Source organism: Aphis gossypii, chromosome 2, assembly GCF_020184175.1.
Source record: "Aphis gossypii isolate Hap1 chromosome 2, ASM2018417v2, whole genome shotgun sequence".
Lineage (NCBI taxonomy): Eukaryota > Metazoa > Arthropoda > Insecta > Hemiptera > Aphididae > Aphis > Aphis gossypii.
In genome coordinates, this window is record NC_065531.1 from 60733424 (window position 1) to 60751783 (window position 18360).

At 26.2% G+C, this 18360-nt stretch overlaps 2 protein-coding genes and 1 long non-coding RNA gene across 3 annotated transcripts; 1 reads left to right on the forward strand and 2 right to left on the reverse strand.

Annotated features, from left to right (window-relative positions):
• Window positions 1–778: 778 nt before the first annotated feature.
• LOC114133026 (dynein axonemal light chain 1) lies at window positions 779–2950 on the reverse strand. The gene is made up of 5 exons (XM_027998645.2): window positions 2787–2950; window positions 2556–2707; window positions 2184–2476; window positions 1545–1691; window positions 779–1209 (listed from the first exon to the last, which is right to left on the reverse strand). The coding sequence occupies exons 1-4, from the start codon at window positions 2790–2792 to the stop codon at window positions 1585–1587; spliced, it is 558 nt and encodes a 185-aa protein (XP_027854446.1). The 5' UTR covers window positions 2793–2950; the 3' UTR covers window positions 779–1209; window positions 1545–1584.
• A 1745-nt stretch (window positions 2951–4695) lies between these two features.
• On the reverse strand, window positions 4696–11359 carry LOC114133025 (trifunctional purine biosynthetic protein adenosine-3). The gene is made up of 18 exons (XM_027998644.2): window positions 11179–11359; window positions 10984–11066; window positions 9738–9827; window positions 8868–9115; window positions 8610–8790; window positions 8336–8546; window positions 8140–8270; window positions 7919–8042; window positions 7615–7828; window positions 7331–7553; window positions 6893–7091; window positions 6580–6831; window positions 6289–6492; window positions 6066–6206; window positions 5795–5937; window positions 5593–5712; window positions 5278–5535; window positions 4696–5212 (listed from the first exon to the last, which is right to left on the reverse strand). The coding sequence occupies exons 2-18, from the start codon at window positions 11056–11058 to the stop codon at window positions 4994–4996; spliced, it is 3033 nt and encodes a 1010-aa protein (XP_027854445.2). The 5' UTR covers window positions 11059–11066; window positions 11179–11359; the 3' UTR covers window positions 4696–4993.
• Window positions 11360–11521: 162 nt separating this feature from the next.
• LOC126550079 (uncharacterized) lies at window positions 11522–16076 on the forward strand. Its single transcript, XR_007604092.1, has 3 exons — window positions 11522–11737; window positions 12549–12638; window positions 15021–16076. It is a non-coding gene; the product is annotated as an uncharacterized LOC126550079 (long non-coding RNA).
• Window positions 16077–18360: the final 2284 nt, after the last annotated feature.

Sequence of the window (18360 nt, forward strand, 5' to 3'; positions counted from 1 at the left end):
AGGTAAGTTTTAGTGTGATATAATATAATTTATAATAAAATTTAACGTGAGAAAATTGTATCCTAAATAAATGAATAAATAAATGTATAAAGTATCTTGTATCTTGTATTTAGATACTTTGTATGGTATCTTGTCCAGCTTTGAGTATATTTATTACGACTAGGTACTTCTATACTATTTACCTATATGAAGTGCTTCTGTATCATAATTTAAGGCATTCAAGTAGGTAGGTACTATACCTACTACGTCGAGTACATTCGTCATCTATGTACTTATAATATGATGTATATATTTATGTCTACGGGCACACCTGAATCGAAAAGAGTAAGTTATTCGACGGTAAATTTGTCGACAATATAGTAGGTAGGTACCTAATTAAATATTTGTTCAATATAAGTTATAACCTTACATCATAATCTAATAAAATTACTAATTAGTGAGTAAATCGAATCAGTTTCTATACTTTGGTAACTTTGGTTATTAGGTTAATTATTTCTATTTATACCTACGGTCGGACTTTAGATTTCATTGATTTCAATAATGTTTGATAAGTTTTATGTGATCACTCGGGGATGCCGCCTTCTACAAAAGGGTACTTTGTTGTACCAACTAGGTATACCAAGTGATAAAAAGTAGGAATTAGTTATAAAATATATTGTATGATAATATAAGCTAAATTTTTATGTACCTACCATTTCAAGAAATAATCATTTTATAAATACTTTGTACTTTATTTATATAACTTCATAAAATCATAAATTACTTTATACACATTGTTTTCAATACACCTTATGAAATTTATTATAAAAAAATTATTTAGCTATTAAAACTTAAGTACACTATTATTTTCTTAAAAGTTTCTATGCGGATTATCATCATTCATCTTTATCGTTTACATTATTAAATTATGTATAAGTTGCTATTATTGTATTACTAATAACCAGAATATGCGAGGATGTACAATAATATGTACTATACTACTATGATGTGTTTGAACAAAAAATCTTAGGTCTAGTTATTTTTGAGTATAAATGAAACGTACAACTGGTTGTGGTTTCTGTTGTTTCTAATCAAATTTCATAATTTAGATTTTTTAGTTTTGTTAGTTGAAAATGTGAATAAAGTATGCAGTTTTGAAATAATATGACATTATGATCTATCCAACCATCCAGGCGGCTTGAACTTGCTCAAATAATAATTAAACGATTCCTATGGATGATAAATATAATTTTAATTAAAAACTAATTGTACATGTAATCACAAATCACAATGCCAAATTAATCATAGTTTCATTTTCGACATTAATAGTTAATACTTAATACTCCATGTATTAAACATTTTGAGTTCTTACATAACATAATTAATAATAGTAGACTTAAAAAATTGTATTACAAAAAATAATCAAAATATTAGATATATATTAATTAATTCAAAGCTCTAGAATTGACATAACTTCAGGCAAATAGGCAATAAATATGTTAATCCGGCATCATAATAATAAATCATACATTTTTATTCTTAAATAATACAAAATATTAAATTACCTAGTAAATTTAGACTTGTTTGTTTACCACTGAAATGTGTTTAATCTCTTATGATTGGCACTCCATCCAATATTACTAGCTTAGGAAGCTTTCTAATACAATCACTACGCCATACAGATTCATCTAAACAGTCGTAAAGTGGATTTCCTAAGAAAATTATAATTATTATTATGTTGTTAGACAAATATAATGTGTACAAACACAATGTAATAAACTGATGCTGTATTGCCTATATTATTTAAGGATATTGTGAACTATTTTTTTTAATAACTACCAAAGTACCAACATTAATTGAATAAATTAATATGAAAATTGAGCACTAACATGTTTTCAATTAATATAATATATTTTATTGTAATATTATGCCACATATTAATTATTAATTGATAATATTCAAAATTGAATAGAAACATGTACGTAATGTATATTGTCCAGTATTACATTATTTAAGTAATTTTAAGTTTTAACAATAGCATTATTTTTGACAAATGATCTTTAGTAATAGGTGAATAATTTATAATTACCTATTCAATGTATAAGTTATTAATTATTATAGTAATACAGTTAAAGTGTGTATTATAAATTTTAATATGCCTAATTCGAATAACACAGCTACTTAGGTATATAATAAAAAATTACCGACGAATAAAAAGTCTTTGAGACTTTCCATTTCTGCAAGTTTATTTACTTCTGCCCATTCTTTAACATTATTATTGGACATGTGTAAAACTTTAAGTTTACGCATGCCTAGAACACCTTTCATTTTTTCAATAAAGTTATAAGATATCCACAATTCTTCTAAAGTATCGGCCAATGGTTCAAGCCCAGTAAAAGCCTTAATATAGTTTCGTCCCAACGATAAAATTTTTAAATTCCTTAAAGCAGCAAGACCATTTATTTTCTCAATCATATTTGTACTTAATGATAATTTTCTAAAAAAATATTAACATTTGCATCTCAAAAGTATTTAATATTTAACAAACATTATTTTATATTAAAACACACACTTACTCGCATTTAGTTAAAACTGATAAATTATTATCCATTTTTTCGATCGGCGGCCATTGGAATTGTAAACAAATATTTGTAGCTTCACTCGCAGATTCCTTATTTTCATCTTCCCAATTTTTTATTGCATCCTTTATTGTAGTAGCTTTTAAATCCTATTAAATAAAATAATATATAATAATAAATATTAGGTAGGTACGTGAATAATCGGTGCTTTTATTATTATATACTTACTCCCATTTTTATTTAAATAAAAAACAATCAAAGAGTTAGTCACAGTCTCGACTGGTAACATTCTCGGTTTCGAACAAATTAACAGAATAACCCCCAGCCATAAAACATATACATGTTAAAATAGATAAAAAAAATGCAATAAAATATTATGTTGCTATGGTGATATACTTTTTTGTATTGTTGCGTATACCTCTAAATTATTGATGTAATATACTAATATACTTTATAATTTCTAACTCAATTTCTACACTGAAAACTAAAGAATTAATTATCTACTGTTGCATTATTGAAATATAATTGTCTAAGTGACAGTAGGTATAATACTGAATTATACTTCATCATATTAAAAATATGTCTAAATTGTTATTGAGATTATTTTTTTTTTTTAATGTTTAATAGGCAATACTTAATATTTATTTCATTACACTTAATCCCAATATATTTAACTAAATTAATTAGTTATAAATATTTACACCATTCAATTTTTAATAAAACCATTAAAACCTGTTAAATATTTAGATAATGAATGATTCTTTTATCATGAATCACTCGTTATTTTAATAATTATTAACATTAAAAAAATATATTTCTTATACATAATTTAATCAAAACAAAATTATATTTTTTAAGTTTTTTACTTTTTTAAATGACTAACATATATTTTTTTGATTTCATATTTCGAAGCAGAAATATTATTTGCAATACATCAATACACAGGTAACAATCGAAATTCCGATTTTTTTAGTTTATGAGTAGGTATTTAAAGTTTAGGTGAACAGAGTGAAGGGTATATAAATTGTTTGTTTTGCAATTATGCTTACCTAAACTTTAAATATACTTATAAATTATAACCCTATAAGTAATAATTACTCATCTGAATTTCGATTGTTACGTTTTTATATATTGTGAATAATCAGTGGCGTAAATACCTATGGTTCTAATTTTATGAATTTTCAATTACAAAATTACTTACAAATTTTCGCGATTTTGACATATTTTGCAAGAATTTGATCTTTGAACGATAACAAAAAAAAAATTATAATTAACGATTTATGATTTTTTAACTACAATTAAAACGACTAATAAAAAATCATGTATTAAATTTTCAAGTTTTTTTGGGCATCCAAATTTATTTTTATCGACGTTTCAAAAAAAAAAAAAAAAAAAATCGAAAATTTTAGTCTATAAATACTTCAAAAAAGCTAGAATATTTTGAAAATTTAACCGTGTATAGATAACACTAAAATAAATATTTGGTGAAAATTTCAAGTATTTACAGTGATCCTTTTTTGAGTTTCAGCAATAAAAAAAAAATCGATTTTTTGAAAACGGGTTTTTCATAAAATTCCTGTTTTCCGTCACCTTTTTTTTTTGTTTTTTCAGATTTTTTTGAAAACTAATAGAAAATACTAACTTTTGATCTCTATAATGTTCCAAAGATGTTCACTTTTCCATCCGAAACAAACCCTGAAATTTAAAATTGAAACAATATTTCGACAAGTTATGCTGTACACACACAAAAACAAAAATAAATACTTCGTTTTAAAATCAACAGATTCATCACTTCGTTCAGAAACTAAAATATAAATGATAATAAAATCTTAAAAAATAAAACAATAAATATTTGAAATTATAGAGATGTAGAACTTGGGAATACTTTGGATCCCCTGTTTACGCCACTGTGAATAATATTCTGCTGCTTTTAAAAATGAATAATATGTTATAGATCAAAAAAGTAAAAACTTTATGATGATCAAAATATGTTTATTTAAAAAAAATTATTTTATTTCAACTGTAAATTATACAAAACAAATATTTTCAAAAACGTTAATAGTTTTTTAAATAATGAATGATTCATCATGAAATTACCTTACTTATATTATAATGCACACATAAAAAATAAAAACAATGATGAAATAATAATTTTATTTATTGAAACATATACATATTATAATTTAAAACGATAATGTATAATATATTTGAATCGGTAAAATCATAAAAATGCTAAAAGAATGCGTTACAAGTATTACAAATACATAGCATTATAGTAAAAAATTAGGTAGGTACAAGAAAAATAAACTTTATAAAATTTTTTTAAATATTGTGTATGTACCTATTTAGAAACAATTATATATTTATAACTAATAGAAAAATAAAATAAAAATTATAGAATATAAAATAAATGTAAAAATAATTTCAATTGTTATTTAAACAATATTTCTAAATACATCACTTGAATTAGATAACCATTTTACTTTACCAATATCTTTATCCAAATAAACTTGATTAGTAGCTAACAGTTTTAAAGCTTTTGGAAAAGCAATGTGTTCAACCTTCTTAATTTTTTCAATAAGACTTTCTTCTGTTTCGTCTAAGCTTATATTCACAGATTCTTGTACTATAATTGCTCCAGCATCAATTTCTTCCTAAAAATTATATTCACAAATAAATTTAGATAATAAGAAATAAAAATAAAAATAAAAATATTTACTTCTACAAAATGGACTGTACAGCCAGCAACTCGTACACCGGATTCAATAGCTTGCTTTTGAGGACGGAGACCTTTGAATAAAGGTAAGAGTGAAGGATGTACGTTTAATAGACGACCTCTCCATTTGCTCACAAAGTTCTTTGTTAACACGCGCATAAAACCAGCTAAGCAAACAACATCGACTTGTGTTTGATCTAATGCTTTCAATATTTCATTTTCAAATTCTTCTCTTGTATTAAATTTAGTATGATCTATTTCCTAAAAATATCAATATACATAAATCAACGCACAAAACATTATTTTATAATGTATTACCAAAGCCAATATACCAGCACGCCTGGCACGATTTAGACCTTCTACTCCAGGTCTATTCGAGATTACTATAACAATTTCAGACATCATAGATGGATCATCAGTAGTAGTATCAATCAATGACTACATTAAAAAATAATAATAACAAATAGTTGCAAAATGACTCTAATTATTATAAATAATAATTAATACTGTTATATTTCACCTGTAAATTGGTTCCAGATCCTGATATAAGAACAGCTACACGCATTTTAGGATGCATCCTAGATGCCACATAGGTCTGAATATGGGGACGCATCAAAGGCTCCATGGCATTCGCGAATTTTTTCACTTCAACTGGTTGTTCGTCTACAAGTATTAATGAAAGTTCACACTTTGAGCTCTCTTTTTTCTAAATTATATATATGTATTGTTACACAGTCTACAAAAAGTTATTTATACTTTTTGATATATTATGTAAACTGGGGGGAACTTACCAGGCATTTTTTCATCAACTATGCCAACAACTTTACCATTAGTAGCAGCCAGAACATCTTCAACGTGTTTCTTATCAACTATTAATGTCATACCCAAACCACAGTTCAGAGTTCGTAACATTTCCGTTTCATTAATACTACCTATTCAACCAAATTAAATACATATCAAAATTAATTACTTAATAAAACGCAAAAGTAAATAAATAGTAAATATTAATTTTACCTGTTGCAGCTATCCAACCAAATACAGGCTGTATATTCCATTTTGTAGCATCTAAAATAACTTTTTTATTTTTTGGTAAAATACGTGGAATATTTTCTATTAAACCACCTCCAGTAATATGAGCCAATGCTTTTATATGATTATTTCTTATTGAAGGTAATACATGTTTAACATAAATTACTGTAGGAGTTAAAAGTTCTTCACCTAAAAATGTATTCAAACTTTTAAAATATTTGAAGCAAAAAAAAACACAAATATGAATTTATGTCATTAAAATAATTAAAAACTAACCATAAGTCTTTTTGTCCAAGCTAAAAGGGGCTTCATCTGTAAATTTATGACAGCCCATGTCCATTATTTTACGAATTAAACTAAATCCATTAGCATGAACACCACTTGATTCTAAACCAATAACAACATCTCCAGAAACAATATCATTAATATGAGGCAAAATCTTGTTTCGTTCTACTGCTCCTACTGCAAAACCTGCTACATCATAGTCATTATTATGATAAAGGCCTGGCATTTCTGCAGTTTCTCCACCTAAAAATAAATGCCAATTAAATAATTTATTTATAAAAATAAACTATAAAAAAATTATTACCTATAAGAGCACACCCAGATTGGTGGCAACCATCTACAATGCCTTTAACGACTTGAACAACAGCTCCTCCTTCCAATCGACCAGTTGCATAATAATCAAGGAAAAATAAAGGTTCAGCTCCATGAACTAATATATCATTAACGCACATTGCAACAAGATCTTGTCCAATTGATTCATGACTATTACATGTTAGAGCAACCTTTAAAAAAAAATAGTGAATACTGAACATGAATAATAAATAGGATTGTATTCAAGAAAAAATAAAAAGATATTTTGTATATTGAGACAACTGAGTTGTGTCCTCCTTTTGTTAGCACCAAGTGTCATTAAAATATATATGTGACTGTGACTGTTATTTCCTAACATAGCGTTTCTCAAAACCATGAGTACTATTTGAATACACCGAATAAAGTTATCTTAATCATCCCTATATTATACCTTTAATTTTGTGCCAACTCCATCTGAACTGGATACAAGTATTGGGTCCTTGAATGCAGCTGCTTTGAGATCAAACATGGCACCAAATGAACCCAAATCTCCAAGCACTCCTTGGCGTTTTGTAATGGACACCATTTGTTTATAAATTGGAATTAAATTATTTCCAGCAGTTATGTCAACACCACTAGACTTGTAGGTTGTAGCACCCTTAGCAAGAATTGCTCTAAAAATAATAAAACAAGAATAGGTAATCATCTAAAAAATAAAAAATTGATGATTCAAACCTAGCAATTCCTCTATGAGCAATATCAGTTCTGAATTGAGCACCATTAAAAATTATTCTGCCACAAGCCATGGTGGCTCTAGCAGCAGCTAAAACTAAGTCTTGATGAGTAGTTACCACAATCAACACACGGCCGCCATTTGTAACTACTTCCCCATAATTGTTCAATTTAGTACCCATATGGAATACCATACCTTTTGTTACACTAGGTAATCCTAAAAAATTCTTAATTATAGCCATATTTCAAAAAAAAAAATTAATTATTTTAATTAAATATTAATTAATAACTCAATTGAATAATTTACCAGATATTATATCTCCTTTACTGGATGTCAACGGATAACCTCTACTAGCCATCACAACACCAACGCAAAATTGATCAGTTTTCCATTTAACTTCAGATTTATTCAAAGTACCATCACAACATGCCTAGTTAAGTATTAACATTTGTAAATTTAATATAATAATTTTAAGTAATATTTTAAAAATTAATACTAATAATAATTATTAATTAGTAATTGCATACTTTCATAATATCATAAAGGTCTGATTCTAATAGTGGCAATATTGTCTGGGTTTCAGGATCACCGAAACGACAATTGAACTCTAAAACTCTAATACCATCATTAGTCACCATTAGTCCAGCATAAAGAACACCTAAAAATATAAAATAAATAAATTGATAATCTTTAAAAATAACAATGATCAATAAAAATGCCCACCAACAAAAGGAGTCCCACGATTACGGAGACCATCGACAGCCCTTTGTAAAATATTTTTTGCCTCATCTAACTCATTTTGAGGCATGTTGTAACAAGGACAAAATGCTCCCATACCTCCAGTATTAGGACCCTTATCTTGATTATATGCCCTTTTATAATCTTGACTTGGTAGCATGACATTTATATTAACACCATCAGTAAAACATAAAACCTAAAAGAAAAATACCAAATATAAATATTAACGCTTTACTAAATTGAAATGAATGTATCATACAGAAACTTCTTCTCCTTGTAATAATTCTTCAACTACAACGGTCTGACCAGCTTTACCAAAGCGATTTTCTGTTAAGATAGCATCTAATGCCAAACATGCTTCTTGTTTATTAGAAGCAACTACCACTCCTTTTCCTGCAGCAAGACCACTAGCTTTTACTACTAATGCAGGATAATCAGCCCTAGTACAAATTTACAATATAGATTAAACAAGAGTCATATAAAAATAATATTCATAAATAATAATTAAAATAATTACGAATAAACAAAATCTGTTGCTTGTTTAACATCATTAAATGATCTCCATTTGGCTGTTGGAATATTAAATTCATTCATAAATTCTTTTGACCATTCTTTGTCACTTTCAATGCGAGCAGCTTTAGCAGATGGTCCAAAACAGTTCAAATTGTAAGTAGCTAATACATCCGCAATTCCTGATGCAAGAGGATCTTCAGGACCCACAACTATTAAGTCTATAGATTTCTCCACGCACCATTTTGCTAATAACTATAATTTTTTTTAAAAATAATGTAAAATCATTTCCAAAAATAATATTTAAATTAATATACAATTTATATTATTGTCAATGCTGTTAGCCCTATATTAGTGTGTATTCAAATTTTTAACACCCACTTCAAAATTTTAACCAACGCAAAAATATACAAATATCAGAATTATAATATACAACATAGAATTAGTGATGTTACACTATTAAAAAAAAATAAATAAATAAAATTAGCAAATATTCAAAATAATAAAATCAGTATTATACTAAACTTCATGAAAAAAAAAAATATATATAAAATTATTTTAAAGGTGAAGTTAATTATGTCATTATTTTTAACTATATTAAGATAATACTATAAATTTAAAAAAAATTTTAAGTTTGGTTTGGTTCAAGTTCAAATAAAAATTTTTAGTTTGATTCTAAACAAGTTTGTAAAATGTAAAAAAATTATTTGTCCTCAAAAATCATACTGTAATTCATACACTAAGGGATACCCCGAAAAATATTCAAAGTATACCACTAAAAATAAACAAAATTAAAAATGGTAAATTCCTAATTTATGTTTAGTTAACATGATTTTTTAAAAAAAAATAAATATTAACAATATTTTTTTATTCATACTTCAAAATTGTTAACATCTAAATCTACAAATTCGACTTGAGGCAATAATACAGCTCCAATATTGTTTGGTGTAATATAAATTTTCTTCACCTGTAAAAATAAAAATTTATTATGATATATTTATAAGTAATTGACATAATATCTTAAAATAGGTAGACTTATCTACAAATATAATTTTTATAACTTCATTGTCCAATATCTCCACTACAGGTACAAATACTGAAATACTATAAAAACTTTAATAATACATAATTGGTGTACATTACTGTCTCTGATGTAAGTTGGACAACCTTTACTCTTACTCATTTTATACTATTGTAAGAAAATTAATTATTCTTATTAAACAAATTAAAAACTATTTAACAAAGATGTACCTATCCCACTAGCTTTTGTCTAAACCAGATTTCTAAAAACTATTAATACAAAATACTTACATAATCACATGGGTTTAGTCAGGGCCGGATTTAGGGGAGGACTGAGTGGGCTACAGTCCAAGGGCCCCCACAATTGTATGATATTTTAATAAAAAAATATATTTTCTTGTTTATGCATAAGGGGCCTCACAATACATTCCGCCCATAGGCCACTACATACCTAAATCCACCCCTGGGTCTAATTCTAATACTTATTACACTCATACAACTAACAATATAAATTCTTTATTAGATAAGAAAATTAGACATATATATATATTTATTTATTTAATATATGTTGGCTATAACAGAATTTTGTACTTAGATACATATAGGTTTTCATGTAAATAAAGGTATAGTTTAAAATTAAATAAATAATAAAATATATATATTATGATTGATTGCTTTTGTTTAATTTATATAGTATAAAAATTAAAAATTATAATAATACTAAAATAATATAACAATGGTATTGAATAGCATAAGGAATTTATTTATTTATTTAGGGTTGCATTGACAATCACCAATAATTAATAAATCAACTATGATTCCTTAAACATGATTTAGTAGCTCATGATTAATCCATTAAATTTTAGTCAACTGTGTTTCGATGCAACTTGATATGAGTAGGTATTATCCTAAATATTTTAAATATGTTATTTACTTAATAAAAACTATTGAGTAAATATATCATTTATAACTCAATATTTATGAATCAATACTGATAAATTCAAGTATAAAAAACAAGCAATTGGTAATGACTAATGACTATTTAAAATAAGTAAGTATTGACTCAATTTAAAATTATTATTTAAAATTTAAATTATTCTTACTTTTGAAGAAAGTGATAATTTCCAAGCAATTGCATGTTCTCGACCTCCACCACCAACCACAAGTACACTAGCCATAACAAGATCTACAAAAATAAATGGTTTTTATAAATAAATGAAAACTTTTTTGACGCTTTCAAAAAATATAAATCAGGTGTCATATAAATTATTATATGAATCACTTGTTGGTTAAACTACCTGAGTGATTAAGCCGAAACCGCAAAAAACCACGTGGAAAATATGAATTAAACGAATATCGCAACAAGAAGTACGTCTGTACTCTGTACTACTGTAGGAGTATCTAATAACAATGAATTATGCAATATATAGTTATTAATTATTAGGTGTTATATAGTTATCAGACATTTAGATTCGCATAGTCAAATACACGCATGAGGAATAAATAATGATTATGAGTTACGATTAGGATTGAGGACCACAACATTTAATAGTGGTCAGTGGATAGTAATAATATATATCAAATAATATTGCTTAATAATGGAAGAGGAAATATCAAACATGATAATATATTTTGTTTATTGATAAATAGATCACGAAACGTAATTTTATAATCTCTAACCAATATCAGTATAGATATATAATATTATAATAACCTTAAAGAGTAATGTTAGCCGCCAAAATTGAGTATAAGATTATATTTTTCTTATATTATCCTTAGGTAAAAAAGCGGGAATGACATTTTAAATATTCAGTGTCTTGCTATTTAAGGATTTAACGACAACTAATTTATAAAAAGGTAAAATTAACATTTATTATTTTCATTTATTTATTTTCAAAGATAATTAAATAATTAGGTAAGTATTAGGTACAATTTGTATAGTGTATTAATGACGTATATAGTAGGTATGTACTTACTATACCGTCTAAACTATACATACTTGTATAATAAGACATAAGTACAACAGACTATAATATAATGACTATCCATTAAACTATAATTATTTTTATTCTGAACAAGTGTAATGAATAAAAATAATCATTGTTGATTAATAATTTAAGAGGAAGCTAGAATTTTAGAATTATGAACTATTTGTGTATTTTAAAACTTTATATAAGTATATAACTCACTTTAGAATTAAAATATATAAAAAAAACCTATATGAGGCTCACTAGGTAATATTCTAACTTTTAAATTTTATAGTAAGTAAATTAATTACTGTAAAACATACATGACTAACGGAACTAGACGTTGAATAGATTTTTCGGAATGTATAATTTTCTGTTATAGGTATGCGTTTGTAATACGGAGACAACGCATAAAAACAAACGTATTAAACTATAAACTAAATACCTCCCTCTGTTTTTGTATTGTTGGATAAGTATATTGTATAGGTACCATATGTACCAATACAATATCATATTTTAAGTATAATCACTATTATAGACAATGAAAACTCAAATTTTGAGATTTCTATAAGAACATTATAATCCTGGCTATCCTGGTACTACTACAATCTATTAAAGTCTCTAAACACTTAAATAGCGATATAGGATATACAGTTTACAATTATTGAATTAAACCAACTAATCAACATTGTTTAAATTAGGTCTAAAAGTGAATCGCCTGAAACAGAAGGAATGGTGTATTTTTTGGTCGAAAATGGCCATGGCCGTAAAAATCAATCGCATGCAACCATGTAAGTTTATATAAGTATATTAGGTTAGGTTAGTATAACTAATAACTAGTATAATATATGCAATTTGAAATTACAGTGTGTAACTTAGTAGTTAGTCCTAATCCTACTGTGTAGTTTGTACATGGATATAATATTCCCTTACTTCCCTTAGATTTATTTTTTATAAGAAAATTAAGAACTACACTACATAATATCTATAAATGATTTTACAATAAGCGTATGAGCTAATAGTGCGGTAAACATTCATTGGCTCATGGCTGATTAAAATAAGCTATACCCAGCGGTGACAATTTTTTTTAATTGATATTAATAATCAATATTTTTAGATGAACAATAAATATACAATAAGTATACACTCAAAATGTATTAGATTACAATTATAATATTATAATAACTATTTAGAATTTAGGACTGTTATGCAGTGAGGATCTTATTGAATACCTATATTATATAAAATATAAATGTAAATGCAATGCCTATCAGCCACGATGAAATATTGAAAGAGGTTTAAAGGTCAGATAATAGTATAATACAGCAAGTTCACAACTCTAATTACTAAATAGCTGCTGATATATTGATGCAGCTAGTCCACATAATTTCAATTGAACAATCACATTATTCCGTGATAGAGATATAGCATAATAGAATATAATGATTGTTCCTTAATTCTATGAAAATAATTGAATTTTTCTGTATCTAATTAAAAATAATTTCGAAGTTTTATTCATTGATAGCAGATAGATATGTAATGAGTAATGACATGAACAAAACTAAGGTCCTACGATGAAAACTAGTAGTTAAATCAATGACGTATTTAAGCCAGAGTTGCTGAAGCTCTGAGAAATGTCCAAGTAAGGAGACCACAAGACCTTTATTAAAACAATTATACTTGAAATACGAAAAATATTCTATAATATCAAACTGTTTCTTGCATCACTATTTTGATAATTTAATTTTTGAGTTTAAGCCCCCACCTGATCATAAGGCGACCGAGTTTCAAATACTAGACAGGTTAATTGTACAATTTAATACGTATTGGTCATGAAAATAGTTTAAACAATAAACTGGTGCTTATTATAGTATGCCTATTTATCTAAGTACTTAAATACATAGTTTAACTCAACTTGTCTTTTTTATATAACGTTTATTTTTACGTATAATATATATATATATATATTGTGTATATATAAATACCTATAATAGGTATGCATAATTATATTTTATTTAACCATCACTTGATTTAATGTATAGGATTCAAGTAAGAAAAAGAAAAAAAATTAATAGATAAATATAGAACATCTAATAACTAATAAGAAACTAATAAGAGTTTATCTATGAACCCGTAATTTTAATTAAGACATTAAATTATAACTATATATATATGACATCGACACGCTTATCTTAGATAATATTTTAGGTTTAATCTGTGCTCTTGAGCTTTGCCCGTCTTATATAGTTATATGTATAGATATAACCATATAGGTACATAACCTATTTGAAATGCTTTAAAAACGACAATAAATATACATGTATAATATGTACCTAAACAAGTTTTTATCAAGTTTTATTGTATAGTTTGTATAATTTTATTGATATAGCTAATTATAATTTATTATACTTATATAAATATGACTGTATCAATATCTTTTTCACGATTTTCTTAAAACTATTAATATTGTTCGGAAGTTAGATAAAATGATTATCTACATTCTACATTAATAGTTTTCAATTTTTTTTTAAAATGCCGAATTCTTCTACTCCTGTACAAAATTACAAAATACAATTTTTAACATATAATAATATGACTTATTACATTTTGAGCGGACATTATTATTATTCAATAATAATATTTTTTAATAAGAGGGAAAGTTATCTAACTTAATTAATGTGTAATGTGTATCTTATTTATGATGAACATAGTTTTAAACTTGATACATTGAAAATAATATAAGAAATATTCAAATGTATGATTATATTTAAAAATAAAATGTGTTAAGTAATAGGTTTCCTATGTATTTAAATTCAGCAACATTACATATTATTTATTTATATGTATTTTTTCGAATCTCAAAGTATAAATTAATAATTAGATTAAAAAAAATCATTACCCACCCTATTTTAGCCCGTAATATTTTTAAAGAATGAATACAATTCCATTTACTTAATACCTAGGTACATGTGGTCACGTTACTGGTCACTATATCGCATAAGTATGTATACCTATAATTTATAATTTCATAAATTAGCATAATATGAAACTAAATTTCATATATATTTAATAATAATTGATAATAATTTACAAATAATTTTTTTTCACGATGTTATTGGCGAGGCCATACAAATACTTACTGTATAAACTTGGTGACAATAATAACAATGTAGGTGATCGTTGGCCACGAGCTTTTACTATACGTCACTGCAGGCCCCCACGCAGTGCGGCGGTGACGGCCAAGGATGAGATTCTTGAAGACTAAAATAAAATATACACGCCAGAGTTCAACGAAACGTAACTATATGTATTGGTACCATGTTTAATTTTATAACTTATATATTTAAATAAATATTCGTCGAAGGCGGTCGCTTTACGTATCAGTGTATTCGTTATTCGTTGATATATTATTATACTATAAATAATTATACATATATATATATTTATAATCGTATACGATGTATATATTAATAAACTCACCATGATGCCTCACGCATAGAGCTTTGTTTAAATTTTAAATCACACTGGATAGACGTTGATTGAGTCGGTTTTTAGATTTAAATAGTTAAAAAATTCCACATTATCAAAACCCCTGTATATGTATATATATAAACCGTGTTGCAACGTATCTAAAATACGCAGTACATAAATTAATTTTTATATTTATATTATACGCTTCTTAAAAAATGAATCTGTATCTGTATTTTGGCAAAAAATATTGTGTATTTTATAATAGAAGTATCTATCTATGGACTATGATGTATGATACCTACTTTTAAAATTCAATTTAACTATGCAGCAAAATGTAAATCGTTTAATGAAAACTTAAGTGAATAATTAGACCATGTACTTATTAGAAAGTTTTAAAGTTTTATTTAATTATTTTAAAATATTTAGATTCAGGGATAGAATGATGATGGCATAATATACTATACCTACCTAATTATTTACTCAAGTTTTATAAACATAGGTATAGAATTTAAGAAAAAGTTCAATTACAGTTGCTCAAGGCGCATTTAGTAACTATGTTTATTATTTATAAAATATTCATGAAATATAATTTGATTATCATCCCTTCTATATATAGCGCTCCCTCTTGTAGTTGAGTCACTATATTTAGTATTGGTAGACAACCCTCAAAAAAAAAAAAAAATTATGATGAATGTTATTTTAAATCTTACTTTATTTAAAAATGAACACTAAAATCTAAGATTATGATTTTTTATTACTATTAATTATGACTTATGAGATTTCTTATTATAGAGAAAATTTAAAAATAATCAAAAACTATCAATAAAATATGCGATTTTTATTTATGCATTTATTTTTTTCCACTTAAATAAGAATTAGAATATAATATAAATATAATAATGTAAAAGTAATAGTTGTATTACATAGTATAGTCATAGTACATGAAAAAATAACAATTAATAATACCTATGGGTGTATTAATATATTATGTTAAAAATAATTTCCGGGTACTTTATTATATTAAAATTGATAATAGGTAAATTACATTTTTTCTCAAAATTTACAAAATATTTCGAAATATATTAAATTGCTGATTATCTAAGTTAAATATTCCATAACCCATAAAATATTCTTAAGTATATGTAAAAAAAAAATTCCTACGAAATTAGAATTAAACGAATTGTTCACATTTGTTGGTCTTATACTCATATATATATGTATATAAGATTGCATACACTATAGGTAACGATACGTATTTATACATAACTAGATATTATTTATTTATTATATTTAGATTATTATTTTTGATTGACAATAACTGTATAAAAATATATATGATGTCCGATGTAAAAACGTTTGGACCCATTTTAAATTATGTATTATGTATTTTACTTTAATATATTAAAACATTATAAAGAAAATAGTTTATTTTTAAATGTATTTTAAGATACTCTTTATATCTAATATTATCTATGTTTAGATACTTTAAGTATTCTAGTAAATTCTTTTAAATATTTTAAAAATTTTTACTCTTAATTATATAACTAGTTTGAAGTTAAATTATTTATAAAATCACGAAAAATTTCTAATTATTTGGAATTTAAACCTTCAATTATCTATTTATTTTTTTTTATTATTTTTTAGAATTCTTCAAATCTATCTCCTATAAAGTACAAATTACGCAAGTAGGTACTTAATTTGTATAATAAAGAGTATGCGATAAAATCATTACTTTGAATAATAATGTAATATAACATTTGTATTTACTTAATTTTAAGGTTTTTATAATACATGTGCACATACCTACAACCTACTTAATCGTATACACTCATCACGTCTCTCTCTCTGCACACACACATATTTATGTATATAGATATAATACTATCAGAACTTTTTACGCGTGTATATACGCAGGATGATTTAAAAGTTCCTGAACTAAATTTAGTAAAAACACAGATTTAAAGATGAACGAATTTATTTACATTAACCCTCTGGCCTCTATATAAAGTTTTTGTCTAGTCATATACACTCGTTACATCGCAATTAAAGCTGTTCAAACGCTCTGGAGAACTCGTTTTGTGGAACTGTCGTTATATAATTGCCGAGTATAAGCTCTTTGGATGACATGAATTCGTCAAAAAGTGACCTTTCATCTTGAGATCGAGCTTTGGAAATAAAAAAACAATCTACCCGAGCCAAATCGGGCGAATAGGGTGGTAGAGATAAGACAGTGATCCGATTTTCAGAGTAAAAACGCGTTAAACGTGTGAGCTGAAGCATCGTCACGCAAGAATGTCCGAATGACGATACTCGGGTTATCGGATTCGACGAATACGATGCATCAGGCTCTTCATCATACATACCGTACTGTAGGTATCTAGTGGAAGGTGTAGAAGGCAATGCAAATATCCTATGATCTAATAAGTAAATAAAAATTTTGTATTGGATACCCATTCACTGACTGTACACTATATAGAATAATATTTTTGTATTTTTCTATTATTTGACTATACATAATACAGTGCCCTCAATAATTTTACTTAATTATTGTTTATTATCATTTATCAACATGTTGGACCGTATCGTATTGAGTATTCGTATAGTTTGCAGTGTAACGTTTTTTTCGCATCAAAATGTTATGATTTCGATATTTGTAAACAATTACGGAAATGAGCTATTGTCGATTTGGCCCCTTATTTAGTCGACGTCAACGTATTACAGGAGGGGCCCCGGCGGCGGTGCACAAAACACCAATTGAGTCGGAAGAAAAATATACTATACCGAGTCCCCGCGGTCGGGAAACGAAAAACATTTTAATGTCGAGTTCACGCTTGGCAATAGCAAAATAATGTACCAATTGACCGCGCTAAGTCCTGCTCCCCCCACTCGTCTTCACCGTGGACGCGGTCGTTGGTAATTCGGTTTAATGGTGCTGCGATCGGGCACTATAAGGAACCCCAGGGACTTGCGACTACACGACGAGGAGTATATTATTATTATTATTATACGGAGTGAGTGGTGTTTCCCACACGTAGAGATATC

Coding starts and splice junctions, on each gene's coding strand:
- LOC114133026 (XM_027998645.2), bottom strand. Junction 2,477..2,555: donor TCAGTTTTAACTAAATGCGA/GTAAGTGTGTGT, acceptor ATATTTTTTTAG/AAAATTATCATTAAGTACAA. Junction 1,692..2,183: donor CAAAGACTTTTTATTCGTCG/GTAATTTTTTAT, acceptor TAATTTTCTTAG/GAAATCCACTTTACGACTGT.
- LOC114133025 (XM_027998644.2), bottom strand. CDS start 11,058: ATGGCTAGTGTACTTGTGGTTGGTGGTGGAGGTCGAGAACATGCAATT. Junction 7,829..7,918: donor TAAAGGAGATATAATATCTG/GTAAATTATTCA, acceptor AGAATTTTTTAG/GATTACCTAGTGTAACAAAA. Junction 6,832..6,892: donor ATCTGGGTGTGCTCTTATAG/GTAATAATTTTT, acceptor ATTTATTTTTAG/GTGGAGAAACTGCAGAAATG.